The sequence below is a fragment of the Borostomias antarcticus genome, assembly GCF_949987555.1.
Source record: "Borostomias antarcticus genome assembly, chromosome: 4".
NCBI lineage: Eukaryota > Metazoa > Chordata > Actinopteri > Stomiiformes > Stomiidae > Borostomias > Borostomias antarcticus.
Window position 1 is genome coordinate 23211316 of NC_140237.1, and position 26429 is coordinate 23237744.

A 26429-nucleotide genomic window follows, 5' to 3' on the forward strand; every position below is an offset into this window, starting at 1 on the left:
AAATAATATTCACCAGACAGCAGGAAAACGATAAACTCAATGATATGATACAAAGGAAAAAGAACAACTATATTGCAATATCTGTACAATTTTCACGCAGAAAGAACATGTATGCTTTAGAAACAAAAGCCTGCGTATTTTTTTCCATTTTGCTTTGATTTAAAACCATTTCTAATTACATTGGCAAAATGAGTCTCGTCAGCTCCCATGTCTCGCTCCCTGGCCTTGGTTGGCAGCAGAAACCCATGTGCCCTGCAGTACCACTGTCCTCCTTCAGAGGGCAGCACTCCAGAGAGAAACGGAGGGAAGGAAGCAGGAGGAACGGAGAGGTGGAGAGGCGCTGACACAGTGCAGCTCCTCTCTCCCCTGCACTCCGGTAGAAAAAAAGCTTTTGAAAGAAAAAGATAAAGACCACAGAACACGAGAATTCAGTGATTTTGTCTTTTTTGTTGTTGTTGTTTTTTCTAGTTTTCTGTCAAAGCTGTGTGAGCAAACCACAGCTCGGCTGGCTCCCGCAGCACTGGCGCTGGGCTGAGTTCATCAGGTCCTGAAACTGTTGGTTTTGTCCATGAGAATCAGTTCCTGCTGCCGGTTTTAACAGTTTTGCGGATGGGGGCGTTGTTGGGTGTTGCAATGGTTGGTACAGGTAACTCTTTGGAGTGAAGTGTTCCCACCGGTAGGCACTAGGAAGAACCAAGGCAAAGAGAGGGCCCACTAGGGTGATCAGCGTCTCATCTGGCCCAGCTGGTAGTTCTCCGGTCTGGGCTGGCGGTGATGTTGGCGCTGCGGCTGGGCCTGGGGGTGCGCATTCTGGGGTCTTCTCCTCTTCAGGGTGCCTGGGGAGGGGGACAAGAGACCCGGGTCACACACAGTGTTTCTTCCAGGAGGGGGGGCGGAGGGTCCAGGGGCATGGATTTTTTTTAAATACTGGTCTGAATTAGAAAATTAGCCTGCTGACTAAGAAAACTAGCCTACTGACAAGATAAGCTCACAGGAGCTTACTAGAGGACCATATATTAACCTCCATGTTTCAACTGACTGATGTGACCACTATTTTTGAATGTGCGAGTAAAAATTTCATGTTGTCACGAGCGCATGGTGATCAAGGCTGTTTTTGAACACTTAAGAGTAAATAGCTCCCATGGTGAGTTTAATAAATAGGGCACAATATTTCGGCACAAATGGCCTCCTTCGGGTGCAATCAAGAAGGACATTTGTGCTGAAACATTGTGCCCTATTCATTAAACTCACCGTGGGAGCTACTAAAGTGTGCATACATTCTCTCTGCCCTAAGTATTTATTTTTGGGGGTCGAGCACCTGTTGCACTTTGATGTGCGTGCATTCCTCTGCTGCTGTTTTGGTGCGCTAACATACTGCCATATCATACGATTCCTCCATGTGTCACGTCATGGCTATGACAGCGTCATATCAGTCTCCCGCTCAGTCCTTCAAATGAAGTGTTACCTCAGCCCCCCCCCCCCCCCCTCCTGCGGCGGCCCCAGACACGCCGCCGCTACGGAAAACACCGCAGCTCCGATCGCCACGCAGATCACATCACACACTAGCACTGGAAACAGCAGTAACCTGTCTACTTTCTGTGCTGATGCAACACTTGCTAGCCTTATTGCAAACTCTTACAAGTACTGTGGAGGGTTTGTGGGTGCAGAGCTGCTGTGATCTGAGCTTGGCGGGGCGGGGATGTACCTGGCAGAGGCTTGGGCGGAGGCAGCTTGGGGTTGCTGCTGGGCGTGTGGACGCTGCAGATCTTTATGAAGCCGGCCATGAGCATGATCAGAGCGATTCCCATCAGCAGCACTGCCCACCAATGAGCCTGGAACACACACACACACACACGCACATGCACACACACACACACACAGAAACACACACACACACACACCCACACACGGCGGTGTTCATCAAACCGAGCCGAAGTTACTACAGCAGTATAGAGTACAAATGTCCACCAATTACTGTTTTCACAAATCGATCTCACAACATTTAATTCAACATTACAAAAAAAAAAACTTTTCAGACACATCCTGAAAGAGACAGGAGCACCGGAGCTAGGACCGGACACGTACCACGATCCACTCGGCGATGTTCTCGTAGAGCTCGGCGTTGAAAATGGCCTTCTTCAGCCTGGCCAGCGGACCGTCCGCGTCCACTAGGCGGCATTTCATGAACACGTCACAGTAGCCCTTGAAGTCGTTGCAGGGCGAGCCGGGCTGCAGCGTGGTCACCTTCTTGTTGAAGAAGCGGACCCACTTCTCGGAGCCGGTGCTGCTGCAGGTGTTGGGGTTCGCTGGGTGGGGGGGGGGGGGAACAGGAGAACACAGTGAGGACGCTGCTCAATGCGCCCCACATCCAGCTAGTCTGGCACTTCTAAATGCCCTGTATCTACAGACAACATCCTATAGGGAGTCTAATAATATCAATTGCATTTATATAGAGTAGCGCTTTTCAAAAGACCCAAGGACGCTTTACATAGTGACAGAAAGAGACAAGACAGACAGACAACAGAGACAGACCACAACAAAACAGCACAGAAACTAACTAACCAACTAACTACAGGTCAAAGTCCTTAAAGAGTAGGCTAGTCTAGCGTAGGCTGACAGCAAATGGCATCAAAGAGAATAACACGACACGATGCCATACTGTGGCAGTTGGTGTTCTATGGCAGTTGGTGTTCTATGGCAGTTGGTGTTCTATGGCAGTGCGGCCTGGTTTTCCATTGATAAAGTGAAGTGAGTGAGACGTACCTTTGTCCATGCAACAGACGTGGCACAGCTCAGTCTCATCTATGCCCTCTGTACTGGCACAGGTACACACATCCAGACCATACTTGGCACAGATGGAGCCAGAGCAACCCTGTGAGAGAGAGAGAGAGGGAGAGAGAGAGAGAGAGAGAGAGGGAGAGGGAGAGAAAAAGAGAGAGGGAGAGAAATGGAGAGAAAAAGAGAGGGAGGGAGAGAGACAGAGAGGAAAAGAGAGAGAGAGAGAGAGAGAGAGAGAGAGAGAGACCATAAGCTCCTCTATGAACCACAGGTATAATTTTGATTGAAGTTATGTGACAAACATACCTGCACAGTCCCACACCAACCACATACACACACACACACACACACACAAGGTCAGAAAGCACTCACCCCACTGAGGCAGACTTGTGTCTCTCCGTGGCAGGCGGTGAAGTTGGCCTTGGGCTCGGAGGCGGGGCACCCTGCGGTGCGTCCGTTGCACATGCCCTGGTCGGCACACTCAGACTCCTCCCGGCACTTGTCATTGGTGCTCTTAAAGGTGCACACTGGCGTGCAGCACGGGCCCTGGCTGGGACTGGACACGAGCACAGGCACCTCAGTCATCCACACAGTCACAGACTAAACAATCAGATGATTTTACTGTCTCGACGGAGGATACGACGATGCCATGAACGTCATTGAAACGAACGCTGACCTGCAGATCTTATCAGGCTTCAGTTTACACTTCCTGCCGTCGGCCTCGTTGGCGTCGTAGCAGCACTGGTCTTTACATTGGTCACTGTAGCCGCAGTCGCACTGCTCGCCTTCCTCCACCAGGCCGTTACCACAGATGGGCTGGCCGGACTCTGCATGTGGACACGCGCACGTACGCACACACACACACACACACACACAGACACGCGCACACACACACACACACACACACACAGACACGCACAGACACACACACACACACACGCACACACACGCACAGACACGCACATAGACACGCACAGGCACACACACGCACACAGACACACATGCACACAGACACACACACATGCACACACAGACATGCACACACACACGCGCACATACACACGTGCGCACACACACACACGCACACACATATTACATTAGTCATTTACCAGATGCTTTCATCCAAAGCGACTTACCATAATTGCATTTAACGTAGGTAGTCAGTGTACTAATATTCGCCATAATTTAACATAGCAATTCAGTGTACTAACAATTGCCAGAACTCGCATCTCCTTTCTAAACAAGTGACTAAGACCATAATCTAGTGCTAAAGTGCAAGAGTAGCAAAAGCACAGGATGAGATCCATGCCGCTCGCTCACAGGATTCACTTGGAACATTCATGCACGCGCGTGCGCACACACGCACGCACGCACGCACGCACGCACGCACGCACGCACGCACACACGCACACACACACACACACACACACACACACACACACACACACACACACGAGAGTGAACCTACCGACGAAGCAGTTGCCCCTCTTCTTCTCCAGCACCTGGCTGATGTTGCGCACGCTGCAGATGGAGAACTTGTTGTTGTTGAGCTTGTCTCCAGACGTGGCGCGGGCGTACATGATGAAGTTACCCTGCTCCTTCTTCTCCTGGCTCTTAGACTCGCCCGGGGTGCATTCTGTCCCAGAGTCATGCTACCAATGAGTGACACACACACACACACACACACACACACACACAGACACACGCAAGGCACACACGCACACGCGCGCACACACACACAGACACACACACAAATGTTCATTACATCTTCTCTCCTCCCGTCAATCAAGTACAGCATGTGAAGAATATGAGAGGGACCTGCATCCAACGGTTTACAGAGAGCTACGTTAGACAGACGGTCTACAGAGAGCTACGTTAGACAGACTGTTCACAGAGAGCTACGTTAGACAGACTGTTCACAGAGAGCTATGTTAGACAGACTGTTCACAGAGAGCTACATCAGACAGACGGTCTACAGAGAGCTACATCAGACAGACGGTCTACAGAGAGCTACATCAGACAGACGGTTTCCAGAGAGCTATGTTAGACAGACGGTTCACAGAGAGCTACATCAGACAGACGGTTCACAGAGAGCTACATCAGACAGACTGTTCACAGAGAGCTCTGTCAGACAGACGGTTTCCAGAGAGCTACATCAGACAGACGGTTCACAGAGAGCTCTGTCAGACAGACGGTTCACAGAGAGCTCTGTCAGACAGACGGTTTCCAGAGAGCTACATCAGACAGACGGTTTCCAGAGAGACGTCGGAGAGCGGCCAAGGCCACGGTCGGAGCACAGCAGCACTGACCGGGGATCCGAAGTTGTGTCCGACCTCGTGGGCGAAGGTGATGTGGGAGACCTTGGGGGGGACGTGGGAGGCGTAGTTCTGGACGGTGATGATGCCCGTGTTCAGGGACTTCCTCTTCCCGTCCGAGTACAGCTTACTCTTCTCACAGATACCCCCGGAGCTCCCTGGGAAGATTCAAGATCCAAAGATACAACTTTATTGTTCCACGAAAGGAACAATTTGGGCTTGGACTTTTACCCATGCTGCAGCCATTAAAAAAACAAGCATTCGTGTATAACACAGATAATACAATTGTGTTAGTATCATACGATGCGAAGATATCGCCGTAGGGACAATAAATATCCTCGTTTCCCCTGGTCTTGTCAAGGGGAAGAGGGGCCACAGGACATGTCACCGGGCTTTAGTGTGACAGAGCAGCACCGAGAGACGATGAAGGACATATCGACCGCACCGCACCGGACCGTTTAATGAATGCATCCCAACCAACCGCCTGCTGTGTTTCACATTATAATCCAGGTATCTGTTGCTAAATATTAAAACATGTACATACATTTGCTGATCTTCTCTTATTTTTTATCGACCATTTTAACCATTTTTAATGATTCTGTAAAGCACTGTGCGCTACATTTGTTGTTGTTTGTATGAACCGTGCTGTATAAATAAAGTTGACTTTGACTTTGACTTAGAAGTGGTCAACATGGATCCTCTGAGAGACCAAGCGGAGGGTCTCTGCGGTTTGTTCCTGTGGGACTGTGAGGGAGCGGAGAGGGAGGGAGGGAGGGAGGGAGGGAGGCAGAGCCAGCAGATGGGGCCAGGTGGCGGTGCTGTGCGTGCCCCCGGGGGAGGAGTGTGATGGCACAGCAGGGGGGTCCGAAGGACGCCGCAGCTCCACGCCCCATTTACATACCGCTCACTCGCTCAGTTACCCAGGCGCGCACATGTGCATGCACACGCTCAGGCACGCACGCACGCGCACTGCTGGGGTCCAGTGTCTTGCTCAAGGACACTTCGACATGTGGAGAGGAGGAGGAGCCGGGATTCGAACCGCTGACCCTACGATCTTTGGATGACCCGCTCTACCTCCTGTGCCACAGCCGCCCCTATACTGAATAGACCCACGGAATAGACTCTCCTTCTCTGGTCTGAGGGAGTCAGGTTAGACGTGGGAATGGGCGGAGCCAGTGAGAGGGAGGTTGACAGTAGTGACGTATGAAAAACAGAGGGAGGATGGAGAGATGGAGGAGAGAGGGAGGTGGAAGGATGGAGGAAATAGGGAGGATGGAGGAGGTAGAGGGAGGGTGGAGGAGGTAGAGGGAGGATAGAGGGATAGAGAGAGGGAGGATGGAGGAGGTAGAGGGAGGATGGAGGGATAGAGAGAGGGAGGATGGAGGAGGTAGAGGGAGGATGGAGGGATAGAGAGAAGGAGGATGGAGGAGGTAGAGGGAGGATGGAGGGATAGAGAGAGGGAGGATAGAGAGATGGAGGAGGTAGAGAGAGGATGGAGGGATAGAGAGAGGGAGGATGGAGAGATGGAGGAGGTAGAGAGAGGATGGAGGGATAGAGAGAGGGAGGATGGAGAGATGGAGGAGAGAGGGAGGATGAAGGGGGCAGAGGCAGAGCTGAATCAGATGAGCGTCTTCTGACCTGCTGCTCTTCGTCACCCTGCCTCACCTGCTATTAAGCCCTGTGTGTGTGTGTGCGCGTGTGTGTGTGTGTGTGTGTGTATAAAGCCTAGGACTCCCTAAAACGCAAAGCTCTCTGTTGCTGAGTAAGGGTTTAATCCCCTCCATTGCCTAGAGAGCGTCTCTTCCAGCAGGTAGACAGGATGTGCTGTGGTGGGCGGAGCCGGCAGAGGACTTGGACACCAACCAAGCCCTGCGGACCAATTTGAAGGAGACCGCTTTCTTCAACACCTAACTGTGCATTAGGAGGAGGCAACACCTCAGCTTACACCAGCTTTAAGCCACATAGAAATACGAGACCAAAGCACTTGGTGTGTGTGTGTGATTGTAGCTCCTCCACTGAAGTAATTTATGTGTTGGCAGTAATTGATCAAACCCAATAAGAGCCCATTAGGAAGGCCGACCGGAGTCCCTGGAGGCCCTTTACTCTCTGAGGTGAGGCGCTCTGACACAGATCTCTAGCCCACAGCCCACTCATGCTCTCTCAATCCTCTCTCTCTCTCTCTCTCTCTCTCTCTATCCTTCTCCTCCTCCCTCTCTCTCCTCTTCCTCCCTCCCTCCCTCCCTTCACCACCTGGGGTCGATTCAGCCTGCTTAGAACATTGCTAATTTGCCCGTATTGATTGGCTGAGTGTTTTTGTCGTCTGAGTCAGAACTTAATCAGATCCTTGCTCCTACATGGGCAGGAAAGTCAGAAAAACATGGATGCTCGCGCTAACGTACTAGCTAGCTAACATACTTACACACTCTTAAAACAGCTAATAACAGCATTAACATTTTATTCTAGGGGTTTAACCAACTATTGTATTGGTATGCTGATTGGTCTAAAAGTATAGCCTACGTTATGTTGAAAAAAGAAATGAAAAAAAGTGTTTAAAATTCATACAATGTAAAAAATAAAAAAAATAAAAAGTTTTCCCTCACTGTTTACGATGTGGGTGGCCATGCCGAAATTACGTCAAACTACAACTGGGGGTTGTGAAATCGTACCCGAACTCGGTTTCATTTGATTCTTCCTAGTAGGAATTTCCGACCTCTGAGTTCCAATCAAACGCAGCCTATTAAACGTCATACTGTAGGTGGGGGCGGGGCCAGAGGGAAACTCATGACCTGTCAGAGTAGCACTCGAGAGCACAGGGCCCCTCCGGAGGACTCCTCTCACACTCAACCATGTCATGTTATTCTAGTGTGAATTATTCATGCGAAGATGTAAGGTTGTACCATGTGTGCGTTTTTGTACTACAAATGTGTGTGTGTGTGTGTGTTTTTGACTGTGTGCATGTGTGAGTGTGTATGTGTTTGTGCGCGTGTGTACGTGCGTGACTGTGACGCAGACAGGGTCATTAGTGTGCACTTGCTGCGGCTGTTCCATTGATCCCTGCTCTCTACCGGCAGCTGACTGCAGCCTGACAGGTTGTCACCACACACAGCCAACTGGGGGAGATCAGAGAGAGAGAGGGAGAGAGAGAGAGAGAGAGAGAGGGAGGGGGAGGGAGAGCCCCTGCACCACAATCTACCTCCGACACCTTCGCGGAGGTGCAGCCAGGAGCCAGTGAGGAGACTGGAGACGGCTCCTCTATCCTGGGGTGACCCTGGGAGGCGGGGAGGGGGGGAGAACGCCGGCCGGCATGGTGCCCGGCAACAACATGACGCGGAGGACGCAGAGAATCACAGGAAACAGCGCTGACGGTGTAGAAAAAATAATCAAAAAGCATTTAAGTGTGAAACAAGTGTTGAGAGGGGAGGGGGCCCTGGCAAACTGGGAGACATGGTCCTCAGCCTTGGAACATGAGATTGGAGAGGAAGGAGACGGAGAAAGAGAGAGAGAGGGAGAGAGATTGAGAGGGAGAGAGAGAGGAGGGAGGGATAGAGAGGGAGAGAGAGATTGAGAGGGAGGTAGAGAGAGAGAAAGAGAGAGAGAGAGAGAGGGAGGGAGAGAGGGAGGGAGAGAGAGAGAGGGCGAGAGAAAGGGAGAGAGGGAGGGAGAGAGAGAGAGAGAGAGAGAGAGAGAGAGAAAGGGCGAGGTTGGTGGATCATGAGGGGATGTTGCGGCGACTGAGATGGAAAGTCTTATCAGATGGGGGTTATCCAGGGTTAATGGACATCCTGAGGTCCGTCTGAGATTCATCCGCTGCTGCGGTGATAATCACGGGCATGGTGGATCCGGGGGCTGAGGGGAGGAAGCTGCTGCATCTGTTTCCTCCCGTCGGAGCACAGCGATTCTATTAGTGATACTGGGAGCGGAGAGCCTCGGGAGAAGCCACAACGCATGGTGGGTGACTTCTTGGAACGCGCGGGGGGGGGGGGGGGGCTGCTTGTCAGCGCTCAGCACTGAGATTTTCAGAAATGGTCCGCTATATACTTTGCCTGTTATGCGCATCCGACGAGAGGAGCTGTTTGTGTGTGTGTGTGTGCGTGTGTACAGCGTACCTGACGGAGCTCCAACCCAAGCCAGGCCCAGCACCCCGTCGTCAAAGTCCCTGTCGGTGAAGACGTAGGCCAGGCAGTAGTCATCGTGGATCTGCTCAGAATTCAGCTCCAGGAACTTCTCCACCCCGATGTTTGCAAAGCGGAACGGGTTGGACTTGTCCTTCTCGTCAATGGTGGTGTTGATCTGAACAGCAGAGAAGATGGCCGTTAGAGGAGAGGGGAGGAGAGGGGGGGAGAGGAGAGGAGAGGAGAGAGGAGAGGAGAGGAGAGGAGAGGAGAGGAGAGGAGAGGAGAGGAGAGGAGAGGAGAGGAGAGGAGAGGAGAGGAGAGGAGAGGAGAGGAGAGGAGAGGAGAGGAGAGGAGAGAGAGGAGAGGAGAGGAGAGGAGAGGAGAGGAGAGGAGAGGAGAGGAGAGGAGGATCTCCACACTTGTTTTGCGTTGTGCCAGTGCTTCTCTGGGGTGAAGATGAAACTTGACATACAAAACGGACACTGTGTCTACATCACAGACAAAGATTCAGAAGAGATAGAGAAGGATATTCTAATTAAAAGCTGCCCGCTCCTCAGCCTCACAGAAACCTTTGGCGAGAGAGAGAGAGAGAGAGAGAGGGTTTATTAATTGATTCTGAAACAGGCCCCAGAGCTCACCACTTTAAATGGCAGGCGGCAATCACCTGAGGATTTTAAGGATTGATCAGGTCACTAGCAGCAGGGTGTATATGAATACTGATTGAGTCACACACATGCGCACACACAGAGCAAGCTTTCAAGGGCTTCTCAGGTAAGGCTGTTCAGCCCTTGACCGCCTACCTCTGTTGTGCCCGACCTACTTTGACAGACATTATGGGGACATTACTGGGCTGATCTCTCTCTCTCACACACACACACACACACACACACACACACACACACACACAGACACACACACACAGTTGTGGGCTGAAAATGAACACCCGCCACCCGCCAATGGCGGGTAAAATTTCCATTTGGCGACTAAATTTCGGAGGCTATCCGCCACGCTGGCGGGTAAATGTTTGTAAGTCATGTAATAAATTATGCGTGCGATGTCGCCACATCCATGCTATAGACCGGCGTTCTGTTTGTTGTGTGTTGCACTTAAGCTCCCCCCGCTGCACCAAATAAAGTTTCAGTCACATGACTGTTGTGGAGCCTCGCGCACTAGGAGAGACTGGTGACGCGAGGCTACTCACGCAGCGGGAAAATCGTTCCCATTTACCTCAGAGGACGCGTGCTACTACAGTCGACACCTACAGTAGATGTGTACCATCCTGTCTCTGGGCTTCCATAGCATACCAAGCCACTGTTTCTCAGAAGGGATGTCTTTGATCGCTTGTCATGTAGCTTATAAACTCTGAAGACGGTACTGGTTCCTCTTTGACTGACTTCACTGGTCATCCAGCTCAGGTTTAACTTTACATGTTGACAGGCTGTGAATATGTTACAGTATATATATGTATATTGTTCATAAACACATAAAGACCATGAGGTTAAGGCTTGGATCATTTATATCTCATATGTGTGTAGGGTTAGGTAGTTATGGATAATTCTACACAGTGGAAGTGAATGGAAATGAATAATTTAATTTCTATGAATTGCAATATTTCTAGGCATCAAATTAAACTAATTTATTTGAAATTTTACGTTGGCCTCTTCCTTAAGCATGTATTTAACATAATACTATTATCTGAATGAAAAGTACTGAAACAGATGTATAATGTGACAAAAAAGGCAATTTATTATTTTGGCCGGTAAAAAATATACTTGGCTGGTGGATTTTTTCATTTACCAGTCCCCTTGGCAGGTGAGCCAAAACGTTAATTTTCAGCCCTGCACACACACAATGGCTCACAGACAGGCACCAATAGGTGACACTGTAATTGAAGTTGCTGATCTGAGAGGTTCTGGTCACTTTGATCACTAGTGGACTACCACCCTGTCTCACTTCCAGCGGGGATAGGAGGACCCAGTTAGGCTGAGGTCCCACCTGGGCTGCACTGCCTTGACCTGATTTGACCCCACCCCCCACCCCCCACAACCCCCCAAAAACACATCTGGGCACCAACTCACTCTGATCCTCTTGACCATAAAACTGATGTTGCGGATTCCCAGGAAGTCAGTGCTCTGGTAGATGGAGTCGATGGCCTTCACATGGCTGGAGATCTGTAGGGGAAACACAACACACGCATTAGGAAACACAACACACACACACATTAGGAAACACAACACACACACATTAGGAAACACAACACACACTGGAGGAACCAGTGAGGAGAGAACAGCCTCACAGCCAGGATCCCATTAAGGAGTGTGGCTCCAGAGAGAGTAATCAAACTACCTGCCTGGCCAAAGACTGCATGAATAATCTCCCTAATTACGCAGAGCCTTTGCCTGGTTTAAAGGACAATGCTTGTTTTTGACAACCTGGACCTTATTTACGACATATTATGACCGAGATCACTTTGGTGTAGTTCGGAGGCAGGTAGAAGAAATTTAAAATCCAGCGCGAGCCAGTATGTCCATGTAATGGCGGTGGTCTGGGCACTGAAAACCACAACAGGCCTATGCTCTATGTAAGCACAACTAGCGATTCATCAAGACAGATTGATGAAAACAACCGTTTCGCGGCAGACAATAGATTTTTAGAAACTGCATTCTAAGTGCCCCGACCCCCGCCATTACATGGATATACTGGCTCGCGCTGGATTTTAAATTTCTTCTACATGCCTCCGAACTACACCAAAATGATCTCGGTGAGTCAAACGTCTTATAATATGTCGTAAATAAGGTCCAGGTTGTCAAAAACGAGCATTGTCCTTTAAATCAAGACCGGCCTGAGATTGATTCCATGCCGGCTCCCCGTCTTTTTAGATAGTGTCTTACGTATACACCTCTGAGTGGTGCTGCTGGTCTTAGCGTCCTCTGCAACAAACACCCACTCCAGCATCACACACTGTCCAGAGAACGTCATCAAGCTCACAGATAAAAACTGATCTAGTTATGTAATCCTTTTGTCCTGTGATGAAGAGGCAGTTTATCGTGTGTACGTGTGTGTGTGTGGGTGGGTGTGTGTGTTTTGTGTGCGCGCGCACGGCCCAAGTACCTGTGCGATGACGGCCTCCCTGGTGCCGTAGTACTTGAAGAAGAGGTGGTCGGTCTGGATGAACAGCTGGCAGGTGTTCTTCTCCACCTGGGCCGCCCTCTTCCTCCTCAGGACCACCGGGCCATGGGACCCCTCGTCCTCAAACACACTGGCAGACTCCTGCAGCAACCACAACCAGTAGGCTCCATTAGAGTGATGGAGAGAGAGAGAGAGAGAGAGAGAGAGAGAGAGGGAGGTAGGGAGAGATTGAGAGAGTGTTGGAGAGAGAGAGAGAAGGGTGGGGTGGGAAGAAAGGGAGAGATACCTAGAGGGGGGGGGGGGGAGAGAGGTAGGGAGAGATTGAGAGTGTGTTGGAGAGAGAGAGAGAAGAGGGGTGGGAAGAGAGGGAGAGATACCTAGAGGGGGGAGAGAGAGGGGGGGGGAGAGAGAGAGGGAGGGAGGGAGAGAGAGTGAAAGGGCGGGAGGGAAGGAAAGAAAGACAAATAGAGAGAGTGAGAGAGACAGGGAAAGACAACGGGTCCGGTATAAGCCCTGGAGGGGTGAGTAGAGGGAAGCTTTCCTGAACATGGTGTTGACTCATCCACTGAGAGACAGTAAACTCCTCCTAACCTGCGCCGTTCCATCTCTGGCTGCCCGAGAGAGGGGGGGCCTCCACTGACTCATCTCTATGTTGTTTGTAAGCAGGGCGCATCTGTAAGAGAGACCCGGGGGAGAGAGAGTATGTTCTTGCCGGGCTTAATAATGGCTTCTATCTATCCATCTATCTCTGACTCTGTCTGAGATGGGGGATGGTGTCGACTGAGAGACAGAAGAAATGCACCGGATCTTCTCAGAGTCTGACTCAACGCTCCACACAGCTGACAGCTCCAGTCAGTCACAACAGAGACAGTCTAACTGGCTCCAAAAACAACCCAACTTCAGTCTTAATCTCTTCCCTGTTTTCTGGTCAGAATAGTGCTGCTCTACCGGCTCTTCTTCTTCCCCAAATGAACTGTAGTTCAGGGGGACTTCGATAAGCAAGCAACGTTTGAAATGAAAACGTGTCTAGATGTGAGCTATGTGGACAATCGATTGCTTATTGTCCTCAATATCTATCTCAATAGATCCTTAATCCTCAATATCCGTCCCTCTCTCTCTCTCTCTCTCTCTTTCTCGACAGTATGGGGAAGGTTATAGTGTAGGATGGTGGTGATGAAGGCTGGATGTTTGACTCCTGCTATGATTTAGAAAAAAGAAAACGCCCATCGTAGACAGTCTTTGACAGGTGCCGGTAACGGGGCGACATACTGAATAAAAGAAAGAAACTGTGCACTCTTTCTCTGGATGCCAGGTGACCCCTGCTGTGAGACGTGCTTGCTGGAGCAGCAGGCTCCCACTGCTCACCTTGACGGGCTCGTCTAGCGCTGAGGCCTGGTAGCGCTTCATCTTCTCAAACACAGAGTGGTCGGCACAGCCCCCCTCCGCGCCGTACTTATGAGGGTAGCCTGGAGGAGAGAGAACGGAAAGAGCAGAGGCGAGGTCAGAGGAGAATCAGACGTCAGAGGAGAATCTAGCCTTGTGAGATCATCATCCTTGATGATGATCATCATCATCCTCCCCCCATCTCCAACGATTTCTCTCAGATAACGTTTCGACTGGGCCAATCAGGGACTGTGTTCTGACTGCTGTTCTGCCCCCTAGTAGAACATAGCCCCGGATTGGCTCCGGTGGCAAAACAGTCTCCTGATGATAAAAGTTTTGTTATGCTGATTGGCTAATGGAGTTGTCCGTCAAGGCAAGTACTCCTGCCCACTGAAAGCGTTGGAGATGGGGGCAAGGCCCGACTGATCTGCAGAGAGAAACAGAATCTGAGCTCGCTAAATCAGGATGATCTCATGAGAATACAATAGAGAAGAAAAGCATAAGATCTGCAGCTTAGACAAGGACAGCATGTGTGCAGTACACTTGGTTTTTGGTTCTCTTCTTTTGAAAGTGTGTGTGTGTGTGTGTGTGTGTGTGTGTGTGTGTGTGTGTGTGTGTGTGTGTGTGTGTGTGTGTGAGAGAGAGAGAGAGAGAGAGAGGAGGGGGTGTGCAAAAGCATTTCTCTGTTGCAACCCTTCATTGTGCAGTCAAGAGGAGAGAATCTGCGGTTAATTAGGGAGCTATTCTCACAGCACGGGTTTCCCTAATCCACTATGCCCCCCCCCCCCCCCCCCCCCACACACACACACCCCCGCGCCCCAGCCCCCCGGAGAACAGCCTTACACTCAGCCTATGCTAATTGAAAGAATAATCCTCATCTGTTCAACCTTGCCTGCTCCTTCCTCCTAGAACTGCAGAGCAGCAAAGCTGTCTCCCTAAGTGAAATGTCAAGAGTGTCAGTGGTAGATTCTCTCTGCTGCTGCAGACTCTGGGAAACACCCGTTTACACCAGCAATCGCACCACTTGGCATGTCAAGCACCCAGCCCAGCAGCACAAGTGGAAACGCTACTTTCTGAGAATGCCTCAGCCAGGCTAGATGAATGCATGCTAAATATGAACATGGTCTGTGGATGAACTACTCACTACTAACAGAGAGAGACCAAAAGCCAAACAATCCAACCCCATCCACAACCACACAGTACTTGGCTCGGGAATCAGGATACGACGTCATCCCCACTTCTATTGTGGAGTGGCTACTGGAGGACTCCCCCCAAGGGAGCGCACAGTCACCAGCTGGGGTCGGCCTCGGGGCACACAGTCCCACGGTCACAGCACGAGTCTGGACAGTGGGCTGGAGGCGATACAGCCGGTAGGAATCACGATAAAAAGGACAGGTCTTAATTGGCATCTCTTTAAACACATTACATCCAGGCCAGTAGTCGACATAATGACTATAATAATGAATGACTATCATGGTTCAATTCCCTGAGAATAACAACTGTTTGACCAGTTGTAGAATGTCCTCCAGCTTTCAGGCTGCAGTGAAATATAGCCTACAGTAAGTAGACCGCAGTAAAAAAAAAAAGAACAATATCACCCATTACTCATAACGTTTCATCATTCCTCACTCAGGACGACAAATAAAACCTTACAAATCAAATGGAATCATCACATCATCTCAGATGGATTAAACTGTCAGCATCAATCCAGGCGTTAGCAGATGTTAGCTAGGTGTGCCGTGAGCTGTTCACAGCTGAGAGAGCATAACGCTGGCTAGCGGCAGAAGCACAGTCTGAAACCAGGAGCCAGGAGACCGTGCAGCTCGGGCAAGAGCCAACAGACGGGCAGAGAACGCTGAGAATACACTGTGGGCACAGTCCAAACACCTGCATTATGAGAGCCTTAGTCAGCACATTGAGACACACACACACACACACGCACACACACACGCGCACACACACGCGCACACACACACACACACACGCACGCACACGCACACAGGCCTAGATGAGTCATACTGTACACACCACTGTGAAAACGTATCCTCAGTGGAAGCTCCAGTACAATTGCCTGTGGAAATCTTGAAGGTCCTGTAATGGCGTCAGCAATATGGGTGTTTACTCATCACTCTCCTTCAGGGGTGAAAATTAACTTTTTGGCTCACAGTGAGTCACCTGCCAAGGGGACTGTAGATGAAAAAATCTACAGGCCAAGTATATATATTTTTCAGATAGCCTTCCTAAATCTAGTCACCAATTGGAAATTTTACCTGAATTTGGCCGGTGGCAGGTGTTCATTTTCAGCCCTGCTCTCCTTCCTCCCTCTCCTTGGGGTTTATCCAGCTCTAGTAGCCGACAGTCTCTCTCTAGTCTGGGTTTATCCATCTGTAGTAACAGACAGTCTCTCTCTAGTCTGGGTAGCAGACAGTCTCTCTCTAGTCTGGGTTTATCCATCTGTAGTAACAGACAGTCTCTCTCTAGTCTGGGTTTATCCATCTGTAGTAGCAGACAGTCTCTCTGTAGTCTGGGTTTATCCATCTGTAGTAACAGACAGTCTCTCTCTAGTCTGGGTTTATCCATCTGTAGTAACAGACAGTCTCTCTCTAGTCTGGGTTTATCCATCTGTAGTAACAGACAGTCTCTCTCTAGTCTGGGTTTATCCATCTGTAGTAACAGACAGTCTCTCTCTAGTCTGGGTTTATCCATGCAAGGCAAACCACTGTTGTCTTAAGATGTGTGTGTATAATGTGAATGGACACTTAAAGAGAATATAGCCATATTTGGGGAAGGCTACCATGGGGGGACTGTTTTAGATGGGGGCCACGGTACGGGGCAGGCAGTGCTCAGTGGAGTGTTCTCTGAAGTGAATCCGGCGCCCTGGACTGGACGGGGTGCGGCTGCAGCCCTCTCTGGTCCTGGAGAACGGTGCCAGGCCGTCCAGCCATGACGGCCGCTGCCACTGCCGCCTACCAGGGAGCCAGCAGCATAGAGGGAAGGAGGCTGAGAGTGTCTTTGTGACGCACAGGGAAGGAGAGAACGTGAAAGACAGAGAGCGAGAAAGAGAGGGACAGAGAGAGAGGTAGAAAGGGAGAGAAGGAGAGAAAGGGGGAGATAGAGAAAGGGAGGGAGAGAGAGAGAAAGGGGGAGATAGAGAGAGAGAGAGAGAGAAAGGGAGGGAGAAAAAGAGAGAAAGGGAGAGATAGAGAGAGAAGGGGAGGGAGAGAGAGAAATGGGGAGAGAGAGAAAGGGAGGGAGAGATAGAGAGAAAGGAGGAGAGAGAAAGGGAGAGATAGAGAGAAAGTGATGGAGAGGGAGAAAAAAGGAGAGAGAGAGAGAAGAGGGAGAGAGAGAGAGTCTCTCTCTAATGAGGACCGGTGGTAACAGAGCCATCTCCCAGTCCCCAGAGCCACATCCCCTTTCTGGCTGAGCCCCAGATACCTGAGCCAGGACTTCAGACCTGGGACAGAACCACACACTCAGCACACCCAGCAGCCCTCTGTAACCTACACACGCACCAGACACAAACCTGGATAAGGCTGTGAACAAACTGGATGAGTGTGTTGTCTGCTGTGTGGGTTATAGTCTAGCATTACATGTATGGGCGAGGCCTAGATGAAGACTACCGCAGAGCAGAACAGGCTCTGTTTGGTACTCTGTCCCTGGAGAGGGAGCCTCCTCCCTCCTCCCTCCCCCCCCCCCCGTCGGAGAGCTGTCAGCCAACCCTGCTGACTGCGGGCCTTGGATGTCGTCACCGACGGACGCCGCAAACACCGCCTTCCCCCCTTTAGGTACACGACACACTGCCGATACCGCTCTCCCAGTCAATACACCAAGCCCCCTAATCACAGCTAAAACACTCAGGTAACTGCGATCATGTTCACAAGTGTTGCGACTCACTTAGCTAAGACTAACTGCAATCAGTAGCCCTGCTTGGCTAGCGGTGTCCTAACCAGCAACACAGGAAAGGCTTGTTCCTTTACCGTATGTCCGACATCGACAGCTGACTGGAGAGACACCACACGCACTGTCACCCTTCATTATTCAGTGGTACTACTCCCCTCCTGTCTTATTCTGAATGGTTCTGTTGTCTGGCAGATCTGAGGGGAACAGGGCTTTGCAGAGCCACTACATGACTCTGAAATTAACCTGTCCATCACTGGTCGGATGCTGCTGATGCCACTGCTGCTGTCAGCACGGACAAAATGGGGTCAACCGGGCCCCCGTTCCCCTCCGCGTCTGACCACCAGATGAATTGCCGACACTGCCCTCCTTTTATCAAAGCAACACATTCACTCTCACACACACACACACTCTCTTCACACACACTCTCTCTCTCTCTCATACACACACACACACTATCTCTCTCACACACACAAGCACATGCGCACACACACGTCTGAACAACAAAAATTATGCTTAGCATAGCTTACCATACAAGCCCTCAAGAAAACTAAGCTCCCAAGACGACAAACATTATCTTTCTTGAGAAAGTCTTCCTTTTACCAACACAAATAGCCTCCAGCGCGCACACACACGCACGCATACACACACACACACACACACACACACTGCAGTGCATCAGTCAGTCAGGCTGTGTTTCACACCACTAGAAAAACATGGACAAACTTAGATATTCTAATTCACATCCTACAGTGGTAGAGAGCCACCAAGGGAGAAGACCTTCTATTTATATTCAGCTTCCGTCAGTCACAACTCCAGTGCAGGGTTCTGCCTCAGCTCATCCCACGCTTGACTTACTGACTGAAGGCCAAACTGTTGGCTGGTTTAGTGGCTAACTGGTCTAGCCCTATGATGATGAGTCATTGACCATGGAGGAGGAGTGAATGCAGGGGTGCCGGGAGTTCAATCTGTTCGCTCTGCAGTCGGGTCGGGGGGAAGAATGGTCCTGTGATCGTCGCTGGGCCGACTGCAGCAGACACGGCAACAATACATTCTCCTCTGACCTGTTCTCCGTTTCGGCTCAGAAAGTCCTCATTGTGCCGGCGGTGAATGCCTCCTCATTCACATGCTAATCAAGAGGCAGTTGGAAACAGGAAGTGGAGAGGAAGTTGTGAAACGGAGTCAAGGACTGTGTATTCGTTCTTTACCATCCACCGCGGTCCCATCGCGCACTCATACACACGCGGGCAGGCAGGCAGGCAGGCAGGCAGGCACGCGCACACACACATACACACACACACACACACAAACACACGGGGGCATTCTTAAATTAGATGCCATAGTTCCGCTACTAATGGCAGAAAGAACTCTACTTCTAAAAGCTAATTTATCTTAAATAAATAAAGGCCAGTCACAAGCGGAGTCTATTTGAAGAGCATTTGAAGTCGTGTCTCTGAAGTATTTTCAAATCTCAGAGAGCAGGAGGGGTCTGTGTGAAGACACTCATTATTGGGTTGCTGGAGACAGATATTTCCAGGGGGGGCAGCCTTGTGAATAAGACAAACACTGCTTCAAAATAACTGCTGGAGTGAGAGGCATTAAATCACCAATATGCTGATTGTCTTCATTAATATACAAATTGCCGAAAGAGTGAGTAGTAGGATTCTGCTAAATTTAGTCTGAGATAACTACACTTTTTAAATAGCCATTTAATTCAGACTCAAATATTAGTCTATGCCTGTGGTTACAATCGGGGAAAAAGATACGGGCTGCGTTCCGAATCGCATACTACTCTACAATATAGTATGCCAAAACAGGATGTAGTATGTCCCAATACATAGTATGCCACATGCAGTATGGCAAAAATACCAGGATGTCCTACTACATCCGGTCATATTTTGCAGTATGCAAGCCAGCAGGCTTTTCTAGCTATTGTGACCCACAATCCTGTGCGCAGCGGAAATGTGCGTCACATGTGCAAGTCGCGACAGCTGTAGACGAATGGCGCAATGTTATGACAAGGTAGTATGTCCCAATTGGATGCCTACTGCTTGCAAAGTACGTACTTTCTAAGGGCAGCTGTAGTAGGTACTGGTAGTAAGTAGTAGAAATATGCGATTCGGAACGCAGCCACAGCCAGGGTACAAGATCATCGATCACTAGGGGGCAGCATGGAGCACAGTGTCACTCAGCCTAACTCAAGGTGACAGTGAGACAGAGCTTGTTCTGTTACCAGACTTTTCGTCACTCTGTACTTTGAGTGGCCTCACATGACAGGATGACATGGCAGAACTTGGCTTGAATATCAGTGAGGGAACGAGGACTATCTGGAGTCTTGCTTTATGGTGTCAGGATATACCTCTGAAAATCCTTTCTGTATATTTGATGTACTTTGTGTTAGTAAGTTTGTATTTAGTCCCCATTGTGCCTTTTTGTTGTCCATGTCAATTTTCCCCAGGAATCAATAGAGTATCTACCCACCCATCCATCCATCCACCCATCCCTCCCTCCCTCCCTCCCTCCCTCCCTCCCTCCCTCCCTCCCTCCCTCCCTCCCTCCATCCGTCTGTCTCCTTCAGTGGGAAAACAGAGGGAAGACGTGGAGTTCAAGAAGCATTGGGAGGGAGGGTCCAGGACATAACTGCTTCAGAGCCGGCCTTGTGTTGGTCTTCACTGAGCCTTCAGTCACCACCAGGGGTTCAGATCACCCCCACTGGACACTGCAGGGAGGGACCATGAGAAGGAAGAGGGAGGCATTAACGGTCCCAGCCTCACACACACACACACACACACACACACACACACACACACACACACACACACACACACACACACACACACACACACACACACACACACACACACACACACACACACACACACACACACACACACACACACACACACACCTCTCAGGCAGGGAGAGAGAAGATGAGGGAAAACAGGAGGAAGGAAGTTAGAGGGAGAGAGACAGATTACAGTGAAGGGAAACACAAATGGAGAGAGAGAGAGAGAGAGAGAGAAGGTATGAGGGACAGAGGGATGAGTATTGGATTACTAAACAACACAGGATTATGAAATGACACCTCTGGCAGAGATGCAGAGATACAGAGAGAGAGAGAGAGAGAGAGAGAGAGAGGAGGTGATTAAAGCCCATCAGGGCTGTGTTTGTGTGTGTGTGTGTGTGTGTGTGTGTGTGTGTGTGTGTGTGTGTGTGTGTACGTGTGTGTGTGTGTGTGTGTGTGTGTGTATGTGTGTGTGTGTGTGTGTGTATGTGTGTGTGTGTGTGTGTGTGTGTGTGTGTGTGTGTGTGTGCGTGCGAGTGAGTGAGTGAGTGAGTGCGCGTGTGCAGCAGCAGAAGCAGGCTGGCAGTCCCCCAGCCCCCCCTGAGGAAGAGGAGGACCTCGCCAAGCAGGCCACACAGAGGTCTGCGAGGACCTGAAAGGTCGAGCCCAGCCCGGTCCAAGCCCGTGGCATTCTGGCCTGGCCCTACCCTAGCATGACAAGGTAAGCAATTACTCAGCCCGAGCTTGACTTAAGCCTGAAGCCAATATTACACACAGCTACATTAGCCTACAACTAAAAATGCACAATGCAATAACGGAGAATTATGTTCTCTTTGAAAACGAATCAGGCAAAACAGGAATGATCAGGTTGAAAATGTAATGAGCTAATACAATTCTGTGTGCATGGAGGTAATAACAAAATAACTCATATAAGAAATGTCTCTCTTCCTAGCCAACAATTAGTCTACATGCCCACAAACTGAAACATTAATGTCAGACTCACAGGTTCGCTGTTAGATGAGCAACAAAACTGCTGGCGTTGAATAGCCTTATCTAACATTCCTCACAAATCTTTGCCAAACGGTTAAATCCAAAGACAATCACAGGCAAAAGTATTTAGCCTACAGTTAATTCCACTCCGCTGTTCATTTGCGTGCGCTGTGCAGGAAAAGGATGGCAGCCAGATTAAAGTACAGTAACGTTGGCTACCTAGCTAACTAGCTATCTTAACGCAGCCAGGCCAGCTCAGCTGTGTACATTCGGTCTGGCCTATTCTACTTCTCTACTACTACTACTACTACTACTACTACTACTATTCTTCCTACTCGCACGCGGGAACACTATATCACGTGTGTCTGTGTCACAGAGCCCGAACCCGGCCCGAACCCTAATCTGTCCATGTAGTCAGACCCCATCAGGCCCCTTCGAGCTTGCAGGCCTCTAAGCAGCAGGCCTGCTACTGCTGCTGCTCTCTGGGCCTCTGTGGTATGCTTGTGGGTAGAACCCAGGGTTTCTCCGGGCTGGGCTGGTCTAATTAAACAGTGGTGGCTATGGCTCAGGAGGTAGAGTGGGTTGTCCAGTGATCACAGGGTCACCCCTGGTTCGATCCCTGGCTCCTCCTGTCCACATGTCGAAGTGTCCTCGGGCACTGCACCCCAAATTGCTCCCAATGCCTTGCACGCCAGCTGCCGCCATTGGTGTGTGAATGTGTGTGAATGGGTGAATAAAAAACATTCTGGGACCCATGGGGGGTAGCAAGGGTGGGGGGGGGGGGGTCTTTATTCAGGCCACACGGTGAGACATATACAACACACACGAGCATTTGCTTCAAAATGGTAATTGTGTTTAATAATTGCGATTAATATTTCAAAGTAATAGCTTAAGCTCTGCACAGTTTGCATATGACCTGCTGGGCTTGTGCGACATCATCTTTTTCGTAACCCAAATTCTCCCAAATCATGGTCGGTGATCCCTTTCTTGCTACTAACTCACTGACCTCGTTTTCGCTAATTATTTCACTACTCACGGCTGCGGGTACTCTTGTGACACTTGTCTTGACCTACTGCTATCTGTCTTCTCAGTGAAATTTCTGCGCACAGTGCACTCAGCGGGAACGCATGTGATTGGTCAGACAGCATAAGCACCTGTGATTCATCCGTGTAGTCCTAGCACACTCAATTCAAAGCAAAATTATTAATCACATTAATTGCGGCCTTTTGCGATTAGTTAATTGCGGAGGTCATAATCGCGATTTCGATTATTTCACGATTAATTGTGCAGCCCTACTAGGTACTGCACTACGCCACCGTGTGTCTTGCTCAAGGACACGTCGGCATACTCTGGAAGCTGGGATCGAACCGAGTACCTTGTGATCCCCAGCCGGCCGCTCTACAATACCTCCTGAGCTACGTGCCGCCTCGAATGAGGCCACTATCTATGCCACTGTAAAATGCTTTACCATTTAATTAGTCGGCAGCTGCCGGAACTAAAACGTTTCCTGACTCTGCACCAATCGGCTGGTCCAAGCCTGCCCGTAGCCCCGCCCCTGGGCGTGCAGCATGCCTCGGCTTGCCTCAGAGTGCTGTTTGAAACCTCACCAGACTTCTGCGTGTTTGTGTGAGTGTGTGTACGCGAGAGTGAGAGAGAGAGAGAGAGAGAGAGAGAGAGAGAGAGAGAGAGAGAGAGAGAGAGATTGTAACTGAGTGAGTATACGAGTGTGGTTTGGTCTGTGTGTGGCAGAAGTGTGTACAGTATGTGACAAACGACAAATGAGTGAGCACGGATGACTCACTGACAACAGCGAAACATGTAATTCAACTGAACCCTGCCATAGCACGGCTGTAATCTAGAACATTTCAAACCTTTTCAATCCATTTCACAGGCACAGCTATTTAAACGCACAACACACAGACAATTATGGCCGAAATAACAAGCAGTGAATCCACTGTCTCTCAACAACAACAAAAACAACAACCACGACTATTTCTACAGCCTGAACAGCATCTCTAAATGTAGGACTTGGGGTAAGATTGTAGGCTATTCCAACTGCTGCAAAGGATATTTAATACATAATTCAAGTATCCATCTAATTACTGTTAAAGGAGCATGTGGTCTCATCGCTGCAGAAGTCATGAGCACGCTGCAATAATGCATACACCCACACACACACCCACCCACACACACTCACACACACACTCACACGCTACAGCTTCCGTTTGAAACGTAACAAAAAACTGGCTTAGCGAATCACTACGTAGAATTACTTATACAGAAAGACTGTTGTCCTTAAAATGTATCCATTAGAATACAACCAACTCAATTCAATAGACAGGTGTGATGTTGGTAACATGATGTCATGCCAGTTGGGTAAAATGGGTGCTTCCTTGATCTCCGAAAGCAGCAGAGGAGAACGTCCAAGCTCTGAGTTGAGGGGATGAGAGAGATCGTCCTCACTTCCTTGCCTTCTCTCTCTCATCCCCACTTACTTTCGATATCGGACAGAGAGCGAGATAAGGGTCTACTATAGGTCATTGTCTGCCAAGGCAGAAACGTGTGTGTGTGTGTATACTCACTGATGTCGTCCTCGTGGTAGATGACGGAGTGGAAGGGGACGTCCTTGTCTTTGAGGTACCTCTCGGAGGGCTCGACGTAGTATAGGCCGTGGTGGGTCTGGATTAAGCCCTCGAAGCGCCCGCCCACCACCGAGCCGTGGGCCATGGTGCCCTTCTCACCTGGGAGACACACACACACACACACCGTCAGAAGGCCTCATGGGTGGAACGCAACGTTCGCTCTCTTGAGCTCACTGTGCAAGATGAACACACTTTCACACACAAGGCACTCGTCGGTGCATCGAAACAAGTTGTACAAACACGGCCTGCATGCACCAACCCAGACACACACTCGCTCGCACAGACACACGCGAGAGGCAGGTGGCAGACATGGAACGCTCTTGGGGGTAATCTGGGGACAGAGCCGTCACAGGGTGGGGCAGTCTCTCTGTCTCGCTCCCTCTCTCTCTCTCTGATCCCTGTTTCATACAAGCTCATCATCCCTGATCACGTTTAAAGATGGCTGATTGATGCTTTAACACAGTCAAAGACGAGATTTGTAGCCTCTTAATGCAGCAATCTAGGACATTGTAGGAAAATGTAGCGTTGCTTCTTGTAAGGCGAGTTAGAAGGAACAGCGCGGGATGTTTTTCAGGGCACAAGTCCAATAAACACATTCTTTCTAATTCATTTCTTGTCGAGAGCATGCGCCTTCAGAAAAAAGGCCTTGTACAAGAGCTAGCACAGAATGGGAAAACTCATGCTCGCATTAACTCCCACTCACATAACCTGTCTTATAAAAAAAAAAAAAACACAGTCTACTACTCCGAGGGGCTGTAAAGGAAGTGAATTTACATAGATGACAGCTCAAAGAGAGAGAGAGAGAGAGAGAGAGAGAGAGAGAGAGATAGAGGCGGTAAAGAAAGAGAGGAAGAAGAACAGAACAGGAACAAGCACCACTCCCTCCCGTTTTGCTCTGTTCAGAATATAGCAGCTATGAAAACTTTCTGGCCTTTTGTTCCCACGGTGGATCCTTTCCTGCAGGAAAGGAAGATGAGCCCAGCCAGCACCATCCCAGCCAGGCTGACAGGCAGACAGTCTGCTTGTGTTTCCAGAGGAAGGGGGTCCAAGCAGGGTTCGCTGGGCTCTGGGTGTCCTTTCCACTGGAGATAATGAGATCAGCAGAGCGCAGGGTCTCTCGCACAGCTATCCCTAGGTGTATACGACTACCCCTCATTCTCTCCCTCTCTCTCTCTCGCTCTTCAACAAAGTCTGCCCAGAAAACCCTGCAAGACTGACTGGGAGAGCTTTAGTATCACTGGCACTTGAAATGACCAGAAAGAAGATCATGTGGTTTATGTTCCATGGTCTTTCACGACATCCAAACAATCAAAGAAAGGTACCATTAGTAGACTCCATAGTAGATGCTACTACTAGTACTACGCTACATTAGGCACACAGAGTAATACAACAAAAAAAACAGCCGATAATGGTGTTGGTGCCAGTAATGGTGCCAGCTGGAGAGAAATCTTTTACTGAAACAGTTGAAAACTAAGCAGACCACCGTTGAGCCCGCCTACTCGACGGTCGCTGGGGACGGGGAACAGGTGTCCATGCCTGCTGCCCCGTTTCCTTCCCATACCCATGTCGAGACCAGCGGAGCGCGTAATCACACCCGTGGAGAGCTGTGTCTCCTCCACTTCCGGCTCTGACCCTGGGCATCGGGCAGCGTGCGGAGCGCCCGCTCTAACCTGTCATGTTTTAGTCAGACCGACTGGAGGTCTTTGCTCTCAAATCATTTGAGGAACCCCCCCCCCCCTTATAATCTCTGGAAGGTCCGGTAGCTGACGCCCTGCTAATTCGTCTAGAGACTTGAGAGGCTAAACCATGACCCTCCCAGAGTCCCAGCCCAAACTCCCTTTGCTTGAGCATAAGAGGGCCAGGCTGGGGATGGGGGGAAGGGGTAGAAGGGGTATAGCCATCACCTGTTCATAGGGATCAAGTCTGATTACTAACATCATAGGGTGGCTGACATGACTTTCATGTTATACACTAGACTCTAGTGTATAACATGAAAGTCATGTCAGCCACCCTATGATGTTCTCCTGGCTTAAACTATGGGCATTGGGCCACAGTGGGGGGGTGTTCCCTTTACAGGGGCTGCAAGGCTATTAAACTGAACTCTTGTTAGAATGACGTCTTCCTCCTCTTCCTCTAGTGACTAGAGGAAGAGGAGGAAGACATCATTCTAACAAGAGTTCAGTTTAATACTGCAGTATGTTGATGGCAAGTTGGCCCATCAGGAACACTATGCACCTTATCTGAAGATCCACTACGGCCTGCAGTCTCAGCTGGCCTCACTCCAATTATGACGACTCCAGGAGATAGAGGGACCACAGTAACGACCCCATTTAGCCCCTGAAATTGCCTGGTGCTCAAAGAGCTAAGTGGGCCAGTGTAAAGGGAGTGGAGT

The 26429-nt window shown here is 49.9% G+C and overlaps 1 protein-coding gene across 1 annotated transcript in view; it reads right to left on the bottom strand.

The window, feature by feature from the left end:
- Nucleotides 1-26429, bottom strand: part of adam10a (ADAM metallopeptidase domain 10a) — a 68466-nt gene continuing 42037 nt past the window's right edge. The window contains exons 4-16 of the mRNA XM_084437497.1: nucleotides 23978-24136; nucleotides 13703-13803; nucleotides 12320-12478; nucleotides 11287-11379; nucleotides 9200-9383; nucleotides 5088-5251; nucleotides 4247-4430; nucleotides 3455-3605; nucleotides 3151-3334; nucleotides 2764-2872; nucleotides 2086-2306; nucleotides 1706-1832; nucleotides 1-836 (exon numbers count right to left, since the gene is read on the bottom strand). Of these exons, the coding sequence (XP_084293623.1) occupies nucleotides 724-836; nucleotides 1706-1832; nucleotides 2086-2306; nucleotides 2764-2872; nucleotides 3151-3334; nucleotides 3455-3605; nucleotides 4247-4430; nucleotides 5088-5251; nucleotides 9200-9383; nucleotides 11287-11379; nucleotides 12320-12478; nucleotides 13703-13803; nucleotides 23978-24136 (1949 nt within the window). The 3' untranslated portion in view covers nucleotides 1-723. The remainder of the gene's footprint in view (nucleotides 837-1705; nucleotides 1833-2085; nucleotides 2307-2763; nucleotides 2873-3150; nucleotides 3335-3454; nucleotides 3606-4246; nucleotides 4431-5087; nucleotides 5252-9199; nucleotides 9384-11286; nucleotides 11380-12319; nucleotides 12479-13702; nucleotides 13804-23977; nucleotides 24137-26429) is intronic.